General features: G+C 49.6%; 2 protein-coding genes across 4 annotated transcripts; both read right to left on the reverse strand.

The window, feature by feature from the left end:
• Positions 1–1,519: 1,519 nt before the first annotated feature.
• Positions 1,520–6,626, reverse strand: LOC123830316 (kallikrein-8-like). 3 transcript variants are annotated; one of them, XM_045856414.1, is made up of 6 exons: positions 6,594–6,626; positions 6,101–6,178; positions 5,396–5,561; positions 4,904–5,157; positions 2,873–3,006; positions 1,520–1,721 (listed from the first exon to the last, which is right to left on the reverse strand). In XM_045856414.1, exons 2-6 carry the CDS (start codon positions 6,168–6,170, stop codon positions 1,566–1,568), a joined length of 780 nt encoding a protein of 259 aa, XP_045712370.1. In that variant the 5' UTR covers positions 6,171–6,178; positions 6,594–6,626; the 3' UTR covers positions 1,520–1,565. The 3 variants fall into 3 exon arrangements, with proteins under 3 accessions (XP_045712370.1, XP_045712371.1, XP_045712369.1); XM_045856415.1 differs by having other exon boundaries at positions 6,355–6,617; XM_045856413.1 differs by having other exon boundaries at positions 6,101–6,617.
• Positions 6,627–7,391: 765 nt separating this feature from the next.
• Positions 7,392–13,089, reverse strand: KLK9 (kallikrein related peptidase 9). Its single transcript, XM_045856449.1, has 5 exons — positions 13,006–13,089; positions 12,682–12,838; positions 9,889–10,154; positions 8,340–8,476; positions 7,392–7,982 (listed from the first exon to the last, which is right to left on the reverse strand). Exons 1-5 carry the CDS (start codon positions 13,046–13,048, stop codon positions 7,830–7,832), a joined length of 756 nt encoding a protein of 251 aa, XP_045712405.1. The 5' UTR covers positions 13,049–13,089; the 3' UTR covers positions 7,392–7,829.
• Between the last annotated feature and the right edge of the window lie 2,169 nt (positions 13,090–15,258).

A 15,258-nucleotide genomic window follows, 5' to 3' on the forward strand; every position in this document is an offset into this window, starting at 1 on the left:
CACCCACATTGTTAATACTAGAAATTAATCTCCCTATGTACAGGAACACAAACAAGATGTCTAAGAGCAATGAAGGAAAATCCTGACCAATGAGAGAAGAGGATGGTGACTGGAGGATCCAATCCAGAGAGGAGACAGTGGGTGGGGACTGAGCTGGTAACCCTTCCTGGCCTCTGGTGTGGAGAACGTTGAATCCAGTTACCAAACATAGAAGAAATGGGTAGGGTTCTTCGGATAGACACACACATAGATAGTAGGGGGAGGGTCTTAGGAAAGAAACCAGTGTCTTTAGGAGCCATCCAGAGAGACTGGACTTCATGGCAGGAGCACCGATGGAATGACAGTGATCCTGGCCAATGGTGAAGAGTGCACTTCACACACCCACACCCACTGGGGAGAACCACTTCATCCACGTCTCATAAAACAACTTGAAATACCCACTGATTGGATAGGATTGGTCACCCAATCAGAACGCCATCAAACCATTGGCCACTCAGTGACCTACAAGGTTTCTTAAGGAGAAAAGTTAAGCTGGACCATTTGAATTTTATTTCCTGAAAATATGATCTGAGAAATCCTGAGAGCCCTGGCCAGGTAGCTCATTAGAGAAAGGTAGCTCCCTTTCTCTAAAAATTAATGAATTAATTAAAAAAGAAATCCTGGGAGAGTGGAGCAGGTGGTGGTTGCAGGTGAAGTTAAAAGGTGCAAAGTAGAGAGAGAAATGGAGGAGGGCGTGAGGGAGCAAACACTATGAAAATGCAGAAGCAGTAAAGTAGGGAAAGGAGTTATAGCATCAACAGGATGAGTTAAATGGCTGTTGGCAAGAAAGTTGTGGAACACACTGGAAGGGCCAGGAGCTAGATACCAGCGGGACCCGGTCTCCAGTTTGTTGCAATTCATTTACATCCTCACCACTACCCACTCCACACATATTTTTCTACACATTTTCACCAGCAATGATGTGCCTCACTTCCTTCTACCGCAGCAGTTACCTCCTGACAGCTCTGAGCTGTGAGAAAGATTGCTATTTCTCTGGGGGTAGGGGTGGGGCAGGGAGTTGGTCTTTCAGGCATTTGGGGGCTTTCAATCCCCTATTTCTTCACCTGGGTGGTTTCATGGGTGTTCACAAATGTATATTTAAGCTGTTTGTATATTTCCTGCACCCTACTCTGAGCATCTCAAAGTTTTAACAATGGAGGAAGTAGAATCTCCCCCCAAAGGTTAAAAACAATTTAGCTGCTCAGGAAAAGGAAGCACAAACCTTTTCAAGCTTGTGTTTCACAGGACAGGCTGTTGGGTGTTAGAAAACTCTTACGTGTCTTCTGTCCCCTGAAATTAACCTCCCCTTGCTCCAAGTCCTTCCAGAAAGAAGGGGTTCCTGCAGGCACAGGTGATGGCCAGAGTGGCCATGGGGTCCTGATCTCTCTAGATCTCCTGTCAAGCCTCCCATCCGGTCTCCTATTGTGTGCCTCCCTGCCCACCCCCAGCAGGGCCAAAGCAAGACAGGCACAGAGCCAGGCCATGGTGTTAAGTTTATTGAGGGGGATCCAAAGCTTGTCCAAGGCTTAGTTCCTGCTGCCTATGGTCTTCTTGATCCAGTCCAGGTAGAGGCAGATGTTAGTGTAGACGCCAGGTTTCTGGGACTGCCCACAGGGGTTTGAGCCCCAGGAAGTGATGCCTTGGAGAACGCCGTTACACACCAGTGGGCCTCCGGAATCGCCCTGGAGGGGGTAGGGGAAGATTTTGACCCAAGATGCCCAGCTGTATGCAGCATCTAGTACCAGCTCTGTACCATAATTGGTCCCCTCCAGCCACTGGGGATAAGAACATTGTCCTCCTGGTTCCCAACTGTCGGCTAGGGGGAGGGAGCTGGTGAGAGAGGGGTGGGGCCTGCAAGGCAGGCGGGAACAAACTGTCCAAGGACAGTGAGAGAAATCGTGACCAATGCGAGAAGAGAATGCTCTGGCAGGTCCAATCCAGAGACAAGGCAGTGGGGACGGGTTCTTACACACACACACACACACACACACACACACACCAGTGGGAGGGTCTCAGGGAGGAAAAAAATGTCTCTGGGAACCATCCAGAGAGACTGGACTTCAAGGCAGGAGCTCTGATGAAATGACAATGATCCTGGCCAATGGGGAAGAGCGCATTGGAGCATCGTCTTCAGAGGCCAATCATTGACAAAGGGGGTGGAGCTGTTGTGAAGAGGACAAAGCCAGTGAGAGCCCTGAGGACTGGAGGTGCAGCTAATGGGAAAGAGAGTGTTATATCTATGGGAAATCCCAGTATTGGTCATCTTGGGGATGGGGCATCTTTGAAGGAGTGAAACAGTGAAGTCCATGGCACCATTCCCTGAAAACTGAGAATAGGCCATCGCTCCCCAAGAAACCCATCATGGGAGCAGGCAGCTGTGCCAGGGAACCCAGTCAGGAGCCAGAAAGAAGTGGCTGACTAGCTGGTCGATGGCAGAATCAGCACAAATATCAGGGACTGACCCTCAGACAGGGAGCACAAGGTCGTGTGTGGTCCAGCCTCAGACTCTCTCCCTCACGGGCATCTCCTTGCACCTCCTTTAATTGCCCCGTCCCTGGACCTCATCCTGCAGACCAGGGTTCCAAAGAAAATGACGATGGCTATTTAACGCTTCTGATCCCTGCACTGTGTGACCTGCTGGGGGAGTGTGGCTTTCTCTGAATCTTCTTCCCACTTTATAGAGATGGGAGTGACCTCTGTGTGTGCTAACTCTTGGGGGTCACTGGCTGCCATGCTTTCAGCCTCTACATGGGGTAAAGGAGGAGGGAAGAAAGAGGTTTCAGATTGGTTAATTCAGAAGTAATTTAAGCTGGTTAATTAGGGAGTCACTCACCTGGCATGAGTCAGCCCCGTTGCTGTCACCTGCACAGACCATGCCCTCTGTGACTTCCTCAGGGTAGGCTTCTTCACACTTTTTCTGGGAAAAGATCTCCACTTGTGCACAGTTCAGGGCATCAGGAAAATTCTCTGAGGGGGTAGAGGCTGTAAGTTCCCAGAAAGAGCTACCCTTTCCCACCATTCCCATCTGGACTGACCTCCCTTCTGCGAACCCACAGGTGCACAGGGAGGTTTCTGACAGACTTCTCACCACATCCAACAAAACCATGGTCCCTGCTGTTTCCTATTCTCCACCTCAAGTGGGATCATTGGACTCTACCTTTTGTTTCTTGCCCTGAGTAATTTTCAAATTAAGAATCAGGAGACTGGAGGACATGCAGGTGCTCTCTTGTTATATCTCTATCCCTCTGTCCAGTCTTCCCACCCCCAGACCACCAGGTTCTCGACCTCAGCTAAATTCTACTTCTCCCAAATGTCGCCTCCTTCTAGAAACCTTTTCTGACCATTTTCATTAAAACACCCTGGCATCACTCCCTATCTTCTTACCATCCATAATACTTCACTATAGCTCTTAACTCTACCTCATATTTCATGTTATATGTGTTTGTTTATTGTCTAATTTCCCAGCTGAGCATGCAGCTCCATAAGGACAGGGAGTCATACAGTACAGTGCCTGGGGCCTGACAGATCTTCACCAGTAAGTGTTGAATTAAGGCCTGGAAGTGGAATTCATCTTTCTTATCAGCCTTTGGGCAACATACTTGATGGGGAAAATGTCTATCTAGCACCTCGACGCACCAGAAGCTATATGCTCACATCTCATTGAATCTTCACAGAAGCTTTTGGAAGGAGGGATGCATTCATTCATTCCCTAATTCACCCACCTACATAATCATTCAACAAATACTTATTGAGCACCACCCTGAATACTAGGAGCACCCAATAAAGAAAATAGATATAACAAAAACACTTATGGAGCTTAAAAATCTATTCATTAGTTATCCCCATTTTGCAGATGAGGAAAGTGAGGCTGAGGGATGGAAAGGGACTTGTCTAGAGACAAGGGGAAAGAGCCATGGTTCTAAGATCTACCTGATGCATGAACAGGTGGGTTTTCCCATCATCCCTCTGTCTCTCTAGAAGTGAGAGTCAGAGAATCAGGGACCTCAATCCTGGTTTTGCTGCTTCCTGGTGAATCACATCACCTCTCTGAGATGGGCCCCAATTTCTTCACTGTGAAGCAGGATGAGAGGCTACCTGGACCCCAAAGTTCCTAAGGGAGGACCTCAGTGGGGGTCCAGAGGTTTTGGTCCAGAATGATGAGGGAGCTGGAAACCTAGACAGTGGGTCCTGAGGTGGGAAGGGCCTGGACTGTGAGTGATCTGGGCCCAGGAATCTTGGGTTCAAGAGGGGAAAATTGCTGAGAAGTCTGTTTCTTTGGGGGCCACTGCAAATCCTTTGTATTCCAAGTCTACTAATGAGATTGTATAAAATCCTGTACAACAAAGGCCTCACATGTCATTCTCTGCTGTAAAGCAGAGATGTATCCATTCATTCATTCATTCATCCATCTCTATTTTTGAGCCCTGCTTAACAGTGTTAGTTCTTTCTCCCATCACTCCTATTAACATTCTAGCCTTCACCCTGGCTGGTGTGGCTCAGTGGATTGAGCACCAGCCTGTGAACCAAAAAGTTGCCAGTTTGATTCTCAGTCAGGGCACATGCCTGGGTTGCAGGCTAGGTCTCCAGTTGGGGGCATGTGAGAGGCAACTGATTGATGTATCTGTTGCACATTGATGGGGCTCTCCTCTTCTTTCTCTCCCCCTTCCCTGCTTTCTAAAAGTTAATTAATTGATTAATTAAAAAATCTTTAAAAAATATTCTAGCCTTCAAGGTTCCTAATCTGGGCCACTTGTAAATCTCAGCCTCACAGTCACCATCCCTTCCTTATCTCCTTCTAGGGGTAAAGTTTTGCCACTGGTCTGGAGTCCGAGGGGCCCACCAGCTCCTCCTTCCTTCCCACTACCTTGGGGGCTGGAAATAGTGCCCCAGCCCGAGATGGTGCACTTCTGGCCAGGTTGAGGGCAGTGATCTGTCAGGTTGATGGGCTTCACTTTGTTCCCGAGGGATGCTGGCCCACATAGTCGAATGAGCATCAGATCATGCTTGTGATCATCCCTCTTCCTGTCAAAGCAGGGGTGTGGGATGGACTGAGCTACAGCCCTTTCTTGCTCTGGCCCTTTCTGCAGTCTGTGATCTCCCAAGTGCACTGTGTAGTTCCTGTAAGGATAGGGATTAGTTTGGGACCCAGTCCCATTATTATAACCCCTCCTCACATCCCGGAGTCCCAGTCCTCAGCCCTCCTCCCTTAGACCCAGAAGTCCAAGTCCCTCAGCCCCCTCTTTTCTCACACCTCCTCTCTTAGAGTCCGGGTCCCCAGGTCTCTCCTTCCCGAGGGGAAGCCCCCGCCTCCTCTTTCCCCAGGCCCAGCCCACCTTGGCCCCAGGCATCCACTCACGGTTTTTCACAGTGGGCTGCTGTGAGAACCCAGTTGTCATCTATGAGGACACCCCCGCATAGCAGCTGGTTGCCCTGGAACAAGGCCACCTGCCAAGGCTGAGAATGGGCCTTGCACTGCTGGCCCTCCAGCACCTTGGATTCCTGTGCCCTCCAGTGCCCTGCAGCTGGATAGGAGAAGGTTGGATCACTACTCCCCACCCCAGGAAGGTGCATGGGTGAGCGGGGAGTGGGAGGCAGGAACACCATTGTGGGTTCAAAGGGACACACCCAAGTTCTCTGCTTGCCTCCTCATGTGTCCACACACCCTCACGTGTGGGGCTCCTGGCTTGCACATGATGCCACACGAATACACACATACAATCACTGAAGCCCATGCCTCATTACACAGAGTCACACACCCAAGCGTGCTTTCACATACTTCCACATGCATCCACATGCTTCTACACTCCCGTGTGTATCTGCACCCCCGAAAAGCAGCCCTACAGGCTTGGTGTGCTCATGCCAATTTGCAGCATAACCTGACACTACTACCTGCTGCCACCAGTGCCCCAGCTCCACCCCCCCTAGGAAAGCAAGCTTGCTGAAGCCCCCTCATGCAATTGCACACTTCACCCACCCCACACCCCACCACATGCACCCGCATAGCCACCACGGCATGCTCACAGGCTCACACCTGCCACCAGTGCCTTCCAGCCCTCCTCACCTGCACAGGCTTCCAACAGCAAAAACAGGAACATCCAGGTGCACACTGCAGCAGGTAGTGGGTGTTCCATGCTGGGGTCTGGGAGAGGGAGAGCACAAGGGCTGAGAGGTGAGGAGGGAGGGGGCTGAAATCTTAGTAAGATCTTGGGATTGGGAAGGGAGCAGAGCATCCAGAATTGTTCTTCAGGGCCCTGCAGGAGGAAGGGGCTAGGACTCAGATTCTTAGGTCTGAGTTAGAAAGGGGTGTGACCCTACATTCTGGAAAATGAGGAGAAAAGGTGCTGGGGTCCTGGATTTTTACGTTCCCAGGAAGAAGGGAGTTCGGATCCTGGACTCCTCCTGAATCTTGAGGAAGAGGAGTCGGGAGCTCAGATTCCTGGGTCCTGACAGAGAAAGGGCTGTGAGGTTCAAGTCCGGGGCCTGAAGGAGGAGGGGCCCCAGGGCCAGATGCAAGCAGCTGAGAATTTAGAGTCCAGAGGGGCGGGGTCACCTACTGATTCGGACCCAGAGCAAACAGGCCCCGATACTTCAGCTGTCTGCCGGGTACAGGAATCTGGAGGCTTTTAACTGGGAATCCCCGCCTCCTGCTCCGCCTCCTCCTGTGCCGGAGCTGGACTGAGCATCCCTGGGTTTGAGTGAGGAGGGTTTGAGGGGCTCAAAGGAAATTCTTGAGGGAAAGGGAGCTGGAATCTTGGGGTAGGGGGGCAAGGAGGAGGAGCTCAGTTCTGTGACTCCTGGGTCTCAATCGGAAGGTGTAGGGGCTCCAACAATTGGATCTTGGGGAGGACAGGGCTGGGGACGCTGAATCCTGGGTCAGAGAAGAGGAGGAGGATGGTATCCTAGATTCCGGGGTTTGAATGAGGAGGGGGTGGGGGTCCGGACTCCCGAATTCAAGAGATGAGTGGGCTTGAGGCCCAGACTTTGAGACTGAGAAAGGAGGGGAGCTGCTGCCCATAACCCCGAATAGAAGAAAGGCGAGTCTTCTCGGTCCCGACCTCTGAGGGCGGATCGGACCCGCCCGCTGTCCCCCGAGAGCTCCGCGATGTGGGAAGGCAGGTTTGGGAGGTGCGGTGACCTGGTTTCCCCCTTCCCTGGGGGTGATGGGACCAGCCTGAGCAGAACCCAGGAGGCCTGCTGCAATAGGGCTGATGCAGGAAGACTTCGGGCAGAACCGACTAAAGGTTCAAAGGAAACTTGAACGCGGTGGCGGCTCCCCGTCTGCCCTCCTCCGCCCACCTGTTGCCCTTCCTTCACCCCACAACGCAGGCAGAGAGAAGAAAGGGCTCCTCGCTTTTATTGCAAAATCATCCATTGGATCTGAAGAGATCGAGACCCTCCCCTGCACTTCTCCCAGACGGTGCCGGGGAGCATTCAAACTCAGAACCCCCCAAACCCCCAAAAGCCGGGCCAAGAGGGGCGGAGCCAGAGCCAGCCTGTGGGCCACTAGGGGAGGCTCCAGAGCCCCTGACGTAAGGGGGCGGGGCCACACGGGGTGGAGTCCAAGCAGGGACGTCTCATTGGGCAAAGTTCCGAGGGGAGGAGCTATTTGGCGGCTTTCAGTGCCTGCGGCAGGACCGCCAGCTGAGGCTGTTCCACAGGGCCAGGAGGGTGGAGGTTTCTCTCTGCGCCAAACCTTCTAAATACCCAGAAAGCTTCTCCGGAACAGCGGAGGCTGGAGCCTCTCTGCCCTACGCCCGCTCTCCTCTCGAGGTCGTCCAAGGCACGAGGGCTCAGTTTTCCTTCATTGTTTTTCTGATCCAGCGCGAGTAGTGGCATACACTAGTGTAGACGGCGGGGCGCTTGGGTCTGGAGCAGGGCTCCGCGCCTCCAGACACCACACCAGACAGGGTCCCGTGACAAATCAGGGGGCCCCCAGAGTCACCCTGTACACGAGAGGAGCGGGGGAAAGCAGAGAAACTGTTAGGCCAATTTAATTATGACACAACACAGGCCACTAACTCCTTCCCCGGAATCCCCAGTTTCTAACTAGCCCCAAACCCAGACATCCAGGTCTCCAGTCCCTCGTCCCCCAGGTTCAGGAGTCAAAAAAGTTAATTGTCTCCACCTCTCCCCTGGACCTAGCATTCTGGGTCCCTAGCACCCTCTTCCCCCCCGGACTTAGAGCCCAGACCCCGTGTCCCCAGCTCCCTCCTCCTTTAGATCCAGAATTCTTGATCCTGGTCCCATCCTCTCTCAGGATGTCCCAGGTGTCCCAGAAGGATATGCAGCCTCCTTCTCACCTGGCAGGAGCCCCGGCCCCCCTCCCACAGGCCGGCACAGAGCATGCTCTTGGTGATGTGGCCTGGATATGCGCGATGGCAGAGTCTAGGCTCCAGGATGCTGATGTTGGCACACTGCAGCGTGAGTGGGTACTGCACTGTTGGGGAAGGAGATCACATAGGGTCAGCAGCTGCACCCATTTCACTCAGCACACCCGCCGTCCTTCCTTAAGGAAGATCCACGGAGCCATATCATAAGATCCTCCAAGAAGGAGCCCTGGCTGGTGTAGCTCAGTGGATTGAGTGCGGGCCTGCAAACCGAAGCGTTGTCAGTTCGATACCCAGTCAGGGCACATGCCTGAGTTGCAAGCCAGGTCCCCAGTAGGGGGCACACGAGAGGCAACCACACATTGATGTTTCTCTCCCTTTTTTTCTCCCTCCCTTCTCCTCTGTCTATAATCTTTAGTAAAGTAATAAAAGTAAATAAAATCTTAAAAAAAGATTCTGCAAGAAAGAAACAGGAGGCAGGTGACAAAGAGAATCACAGCATAAAAGAGAAACAGATGTATAGGAAGCGGGACAGAGGAAGGGAGAGAGGGAGACAGAAAGATTCAGAGAGCCAAGAAACAATAGGACACATGTATAATTTGCCTAGAGAAAAATAGAGACTATAGCAGGAGCGAGAGACCTCTAAGAGGAAAGAAATTCTCAGAGGAGGCAATGAGAAAATAGAAATGGGCCCAAAGATATCCAGTGACAGCCCATGGATTAAAGGGAAGGATATTCCCCCAATATTTACAGGGGGGAGGTCATTGACAGGCATAGAGATAAAGATTTAGAGATATTTGGCAGAGATAGAGGGAGTTACAGCATCTAGAGATAGATAAAGATATGTAACCTTAACCATATATATACATATATGTGTATAGATATAACCCTAACCATATATATCCATGTATATGATGTATGGATGCAAACTCAAGTGCATCCAAGGGCTTCATGGGGAAGCAGAAGTTGTGGTTTCATCTGCAGGTGCCACCTCCACTCTATCCAACAGTGGCTGCTCCTTCAGGAATGTAGGCCCAGGATTGCCCGTTCTTTCCGAGGGAATCCCAAAACTTGGCTTTTATGTAAAAGCTCCCAAGTTTTAGATGCTAACAGCGACAAATTTCGGCCTTTTTTTATGAAGGCATTTTGAAAACCAGCACTCATGTGGGAAGCCAATTTGGCTAATGGGTTGTTGATTGGTGACTCTGAGATGTGTAGGACTTATTTTGATTTTAAGATACATATATTTTTACATTTAAGCATCCTGAAATCAAGATGTGTCCTCTAGAAAGTGGGTCACACAAGGGTCAATGGGACTGTTTTCCTGTCATTCTCAGTGGGTTGTGAAATAATGAAGCACCTTATAATTTATAGCATCTTCGATTTGATGAAATACATGGGTGGATAGATAGACAGACAGGTAGACAGATAGTGGATAGAGATGAAAAGGCAGAAAGAGAAGAGGAAGGATTTAGACCCTCCATATGAGGTGTAAGAGAGTATGTCATGGGTGAGGCTGTACCCATGGGGCTGGACACGGCCCCCCAGCCTGCGATGAGGCACTGGGTGCCTGGGGAGACGCAGGTGTGGCTGATGTTGAGGGGCTGCACAGCAGGTCCCAGATGTGCCTTCCTAGGCAGACGGATCAGCATGATGTCATTGTTGTGGTCTTGAGCTCTGAGATCCTTGTTGAACTCAGGGTGAGGGAAGAAGTCCGTGACTCGGAACAGCTGCTCTGGACCCTCCCATTTCCAGAGGTGATGCTCTCCAAGGCGGACCCATAGATACCTGTTGGGACATGCCTCAGGGGTCAAGATGAATGTCCACCAGGGTGCTGCGTGACTCTATACAAGCTACCTATTTTCTCTGGCACCCCATCATATGTGTGATGTAAGAGTGCTGTGTTATTTTAAGGAAGACACACACTGTCTCTGGGCCTCTGATCCCCAGTCTGTCCCTTTGACAGCGTCTGCTATTGCAGCTCTCCTCCCAAAACTCACACCTTCTCCTAGGTCCATGCCAAGTGAGCCACCTTCTTCCTTGCCGCACCTGGAGCTTTAGTGGTGAACTGGGTCCCCTGGAACCATGTAGGCACATGGGGACTCCACCTACAACACAAAAACAGCTCCACCCCTGCCCCCACAGGTCTGGTGGCTTCTGTGGGGAGTGGCTGGGAGTGTGTTCCGGCGTGTATGTAGGGAGGGGGATGGGATATGGAAAATCCCCAAGTTTGGGATCGTCTGCATCCTCAGGCATTTCATCACCCCTCAATGCATTTCCTCCTGAAACCTAACCTTAAGCCCTCTCTCACTGCACTTCCAGGCTGCTCGCTGTGCTCTGGGTCTATGCCCTGGGCAGCGGAGGACTTTCTGAGGGTCTATGGGTCCACCCCCCAGCCTCTGTTCTCTCATTAGGGACCAGGCCAGTGACCTGAGAGGTCCAGGTGTGAGGAGTGTGTGGTTATTTCTACCTCTGTGCCTTTCTGTCGCTGTATTGCCTCGGCTCTCTTTCTGGAAAACGAGCCCTTCCCCTATCCCAACTCGTTCTTAGCCCTGAATCCCTTCTACTTCCATATCTCTGCTTTTCTCCTTCTTTGTCCTTCAGGCTGAAATCTGAACATTGCTCTCCCAGCGTGGCATATGGACCTGGGGCTGAAAGAGACCCCAGCATGGAGCAGTGCATGATGGGGGATTACCACATAGCATCCCTTACCAGCACCTGTGCTTGATCCCTGGAGGGAAGTGCATCAGAACAGGAGGGGCAGCCCCTTCCCAGAGATGGGCAGGCAGGTCTTTAGATTCCAGGATTCTATTAGAATGTCCAGAATCTAAAATTCTAGTACTCTAGGATTCTAACACCCTAGGAATCAACAACTTACAGAATTCTATGAAGCTCAAGTTCTAGGATGCTATGAATCCAAGACTGTACTGTTCTAGTTTCTCTAAATTAAAAATTCTAGGATTTTAAAATTTTACTGAATTTGGGGGTGGCATGGGTGGAGGTGGAAACAGGTATGTGTGTGTGTGTGGGGGGGTGAATGGTAATAGAAAAATGCAATAAAAAGTAAAGTAATTGCCCTGATCAGTGTGGCTCAGTTGGTTGGGCATCCTCTCATAAAGTGAAAGGTTGCCATTTCGATTCCCAGACAGGGCACATGCCTGGCTTGTGGGTTTGATCCCCGGTCAGGGCAGGTACAAGAATCAATCAATCGATGTTTCTCTTTCACATCAAAGTTTTTCTCCGTCCCTTCCCCTTTCTCTAAAAATAAATACATAAAATCTTTTTTAAAATAAAAATTAATTAGTGGTAATAATAGTAATAAAATTATATGAATTATACCTATGACTTAATGAGCCTAGACTTCTAATATTTTTGGAGAATTAGACTAGAACATCCTCACTCTAGAATTCCCTAAATCTATGATTTGGGAAATTTAAAAATCTAGGGTTCAAGTAGTTTGAGACTCTAGAATTCTCTGAACTAAAATTTGGTGATTTTAAGAATCTGGAATATTAGCATTCTGGGGTACTAAACCCACAAAATTCTAGAAATGTATGAATATAACCTTCTAGAATTTTTTTGCTTCAAGATTCTAGAATTCTACAAATCACAGTATTCTAGGAATGGTGAATCAAAGATTGTAGGACCATGAGCATCTATGGCCGATGAATCTAGCCAGAACCTTCTGAATCTAAGATTCTAGTATTTTTCTACTCATCCAGGACAGCTACTGAGCACTTGAATTGTGGTTGTTCCAAACTGAGAGGCATCATTTGTGCAAAGGACATGTCCAATTTCAAAGGCCCAGACAAAAAAGAGGAAGTTATGGAATTTATAGATATTTAAGCATTAAGTACATATTAAAATAACATTCTTTTGCGTATATTAAAATTATCTTTTCTTGTTTCTCTTTTTCAACGCGTGTACTAGAAAACTAAAACTTACATGGCTACATTCTATTTCATTGGCAGAGCTGCTCTGGACGTGTAAGAGTCTAACAGTGTCTGAATCTATGGATTCTAGAATTCTCTGAGGTTATCTTGAGATTCCGAGATTTAGTAGTCTAAGATTCTGGATTTCTCTGGGTCAGAGTCTAAGATTCTAAGAGAGTAAATTTTGAATCTGAGGCTCTTAGAATCTGATTATATAAAACTAGACTTAGGAAAGTTGGCTCTGTGATTCTGAGTTGAGCTTCTGGGAACAGAAACAGAGGCTCAGCCTTCTTGCCTACAGCTCCCTCCTTTTTCTACCAGAGACCCTTGCCCCTGCCTCACCCTCCCTTTATCCCCACCCCCTCCCCAGAGTGGTCACTCACGGCTTGTGGCAGTGGGCAGCTGTGAGCAGCCAGCGGTCACTGATGAGAGTGGCCCCACAGAAGAGGTGGGTGCGATAGAAGAGACCGGCCTGCCAGGGCTGGGAGTGGGGGTCGCATTCCTTAGCCCCGATGGCTCTGGTGTCTGCCCAGCTGCTCCCTAGGGACAGAGGGGAGGCAGAGGGGTCAACAAGGAGCAAGGTGGGAGGGCTGGGGAGAGATGCTGAGGGCAGGAACAGAAGGCCGAGGGTGCAAAAGGCAAGCTGCAGAGGCTGCTGGGGCCAGAGAGGAGCAACAGGATGGGTAGGAAGGACACCGGAGCCTCACCTGCCAGGAGAGAAAGCAGTGCACAAACAAATCCCAGCTTCATGACCTCTGGGTGCCTGGGTCCTGGGTCCCGGCTCTGACATCCCTGCTTCTTTAAGGTAAGCCATGTCATCTCCTTCCTCCTCCCTGGGGCCACCCTGTGATTAATCAGGGTTGAGAAATGTTACTGGGGGAGGAGGAAGCCCTGGGGCCTTGCCTGGAAACAAATCTTGAGAAGCGAGGCCATACGGGGAGACCCTCTGGCAGGGAAATATGGCTGCCTGCTGGGTCAGGGCTTGGCTAACTGGGGCAGGGGGCCTAGGATGTAGAATTTTCCTTGGGTATCTCCAAAAAGAGAGGACCCCCCTCCATGCAGGATCTAGATACAGGATAATCTGTGGCCAGGAGTGGGAAGAGGGTGAGGAGGAAAACCCCTAAGGTCAGACCCTGAGGTGGAAGCAAGTTTATCTTGAATGCAGCTGTGGTGAGCTGGGACCAATGTATAGGAGCAATGCCCAGAAATCAGGATAGAGGAGGGAGAGAGAACTGGGACTCAGAAGGAAGAAGCCACACAGGCAGGCAGGATGGTGGTGAGATGGGGAAAGAGAAAGAGATAAAAGAGAGATGGAGATAGAGACACACAATGATGGCTGAGAAATGTGACCCCAACTGGAGGAAACCACACTTGTAAACTATTGCCTTCTTCACATCCTCAGCACCACAAAGACCCAGGCGGCTAACCTGCCTAAAACTCAGCACTTTTCCCTTTGTCTTATTACCACCAGATCGTGGCTAAGTCTGGAGAACATTTTCTTGTTTTTTTTTTTCACCCATCTTCTCCCCTCCATTTTCCTTCCCACCATCCCATTCTTGCTGTCTCTTCCCCCATCCCCCCTCATTGGGTGGGCAGCCCCGGAAGGGCCAAGCCCAGATCTGACTCATCTCTGAGTCCCCAGAATCACCCCGTTCAGCTGGGCTCAGGTGGGAGGTTTCAGAATATGTTAATTGAATGAGTGAATGTCCTTCTCAAGATCCTTCTCTTCTGGGTAAACTCCTACTCATCCTTCATGACCCAACTTCAATGCCCCCTCCTTCAGGAAGACTTCTCTGATTTCTTCAAGCAAAGTCCACCTTTTCCTCCCCTGAGCACTCATGATCTTTTCCAGCTGCCCCAAGCCTGAGTAACAAGCTGGGTCTGGGCTCCCTTTGAATGCATCCTCACAATGCTGTTGCAGTTTGGATCATGCATCCTGGACCCCAACTAAATGGGTCCAAATCTCAATGCTGGCAATTATGAGGTGTGTGAACTTGAGCTTCTCCCCATCACTTCACCTGTTAAGTAGCAATAGTAACCAGGGTTGTAGGGGGATTACTCAATTTACACTATTAAGCCCAACAGTGTCTGGCACATGGCATGCATTCAGAAAATATATGTCTAACTGTGTCCTACAGAGGCCTTCCATGACTGGAGTTGTCTCATTTCCACTCTGGGCAAGAAGTCTTGAGACTAAGGACTGAATATCTACTATGTGCTAAGTGCCACACTAACTGCTCTTACAGACATCTTAATGGCTACCTTTATTGACTGTTTACTCTGCACCTGGTGATATTGATAGGTAAGCATTTCATGTAAACTATCTCACTTACTTCTCACAAGAGTCTTTTCCATATGCACTTCCCAGGAAGGGGTGGGGAGAAATGGAGGTAGAGCATTCAAATAATTTTCTCAAGGTCATACAATGAGTGATAGAAATACATTTTGTTCTGTAACTGGTGAACTCTGACTGACCTGCATTTTGCCATGTATAATGTGCACCCACATTTTTGACTCAAGCTTTCCAGAAAGAAAAACCCAACCAACTTTCATTTTAATTTCTTAATTCAATTATATATTTTTTAAAGATTTCATTTATTCATTTTTAGAGAGATGGGAAGGGAGGAAGAAAGAGAGGGAGAGAAACATTGATGCGTGAGAGATACATTGACTGGTTGCCTTTTGTAACAATGCCCCCAACCAGGGGCCTGACCCACAACCCAGGCATGTGCCCTGACTGGGAATCGAACTGGTGACCCTTTGATTTGCAGGCTGGCACTCAGTCCACCGAGACACACCAGGTAGGGCTTAATTCAATTATTTATTTATTTATTTATTTATATGTAGGTACTTGATTTTTGTAACTTGAGCATTTGTTTGTGAACACATTATGGCACAAGAAATCTTATGTAACAAGTAACTACAGAACACAAGAAGAGATACAAGGTATTTTAGGCACT

This window comes from Phyllostomus hastatus, unplaced genomic scaffold (assembly GCF_019186645.2).
Source record: "Phyllostomus hastatus isolate PE091 unplaced genomic scaffold, TTU_PhHast_1.1 phas_scaffold_1224, whole genome shotgun sequence".
NCBI lineage: Eukaryota > Metazoa > Chordata > Mammalia > Chiroptera > Phyllostomidae > Phyllostomus > Phyllostomus hastatus.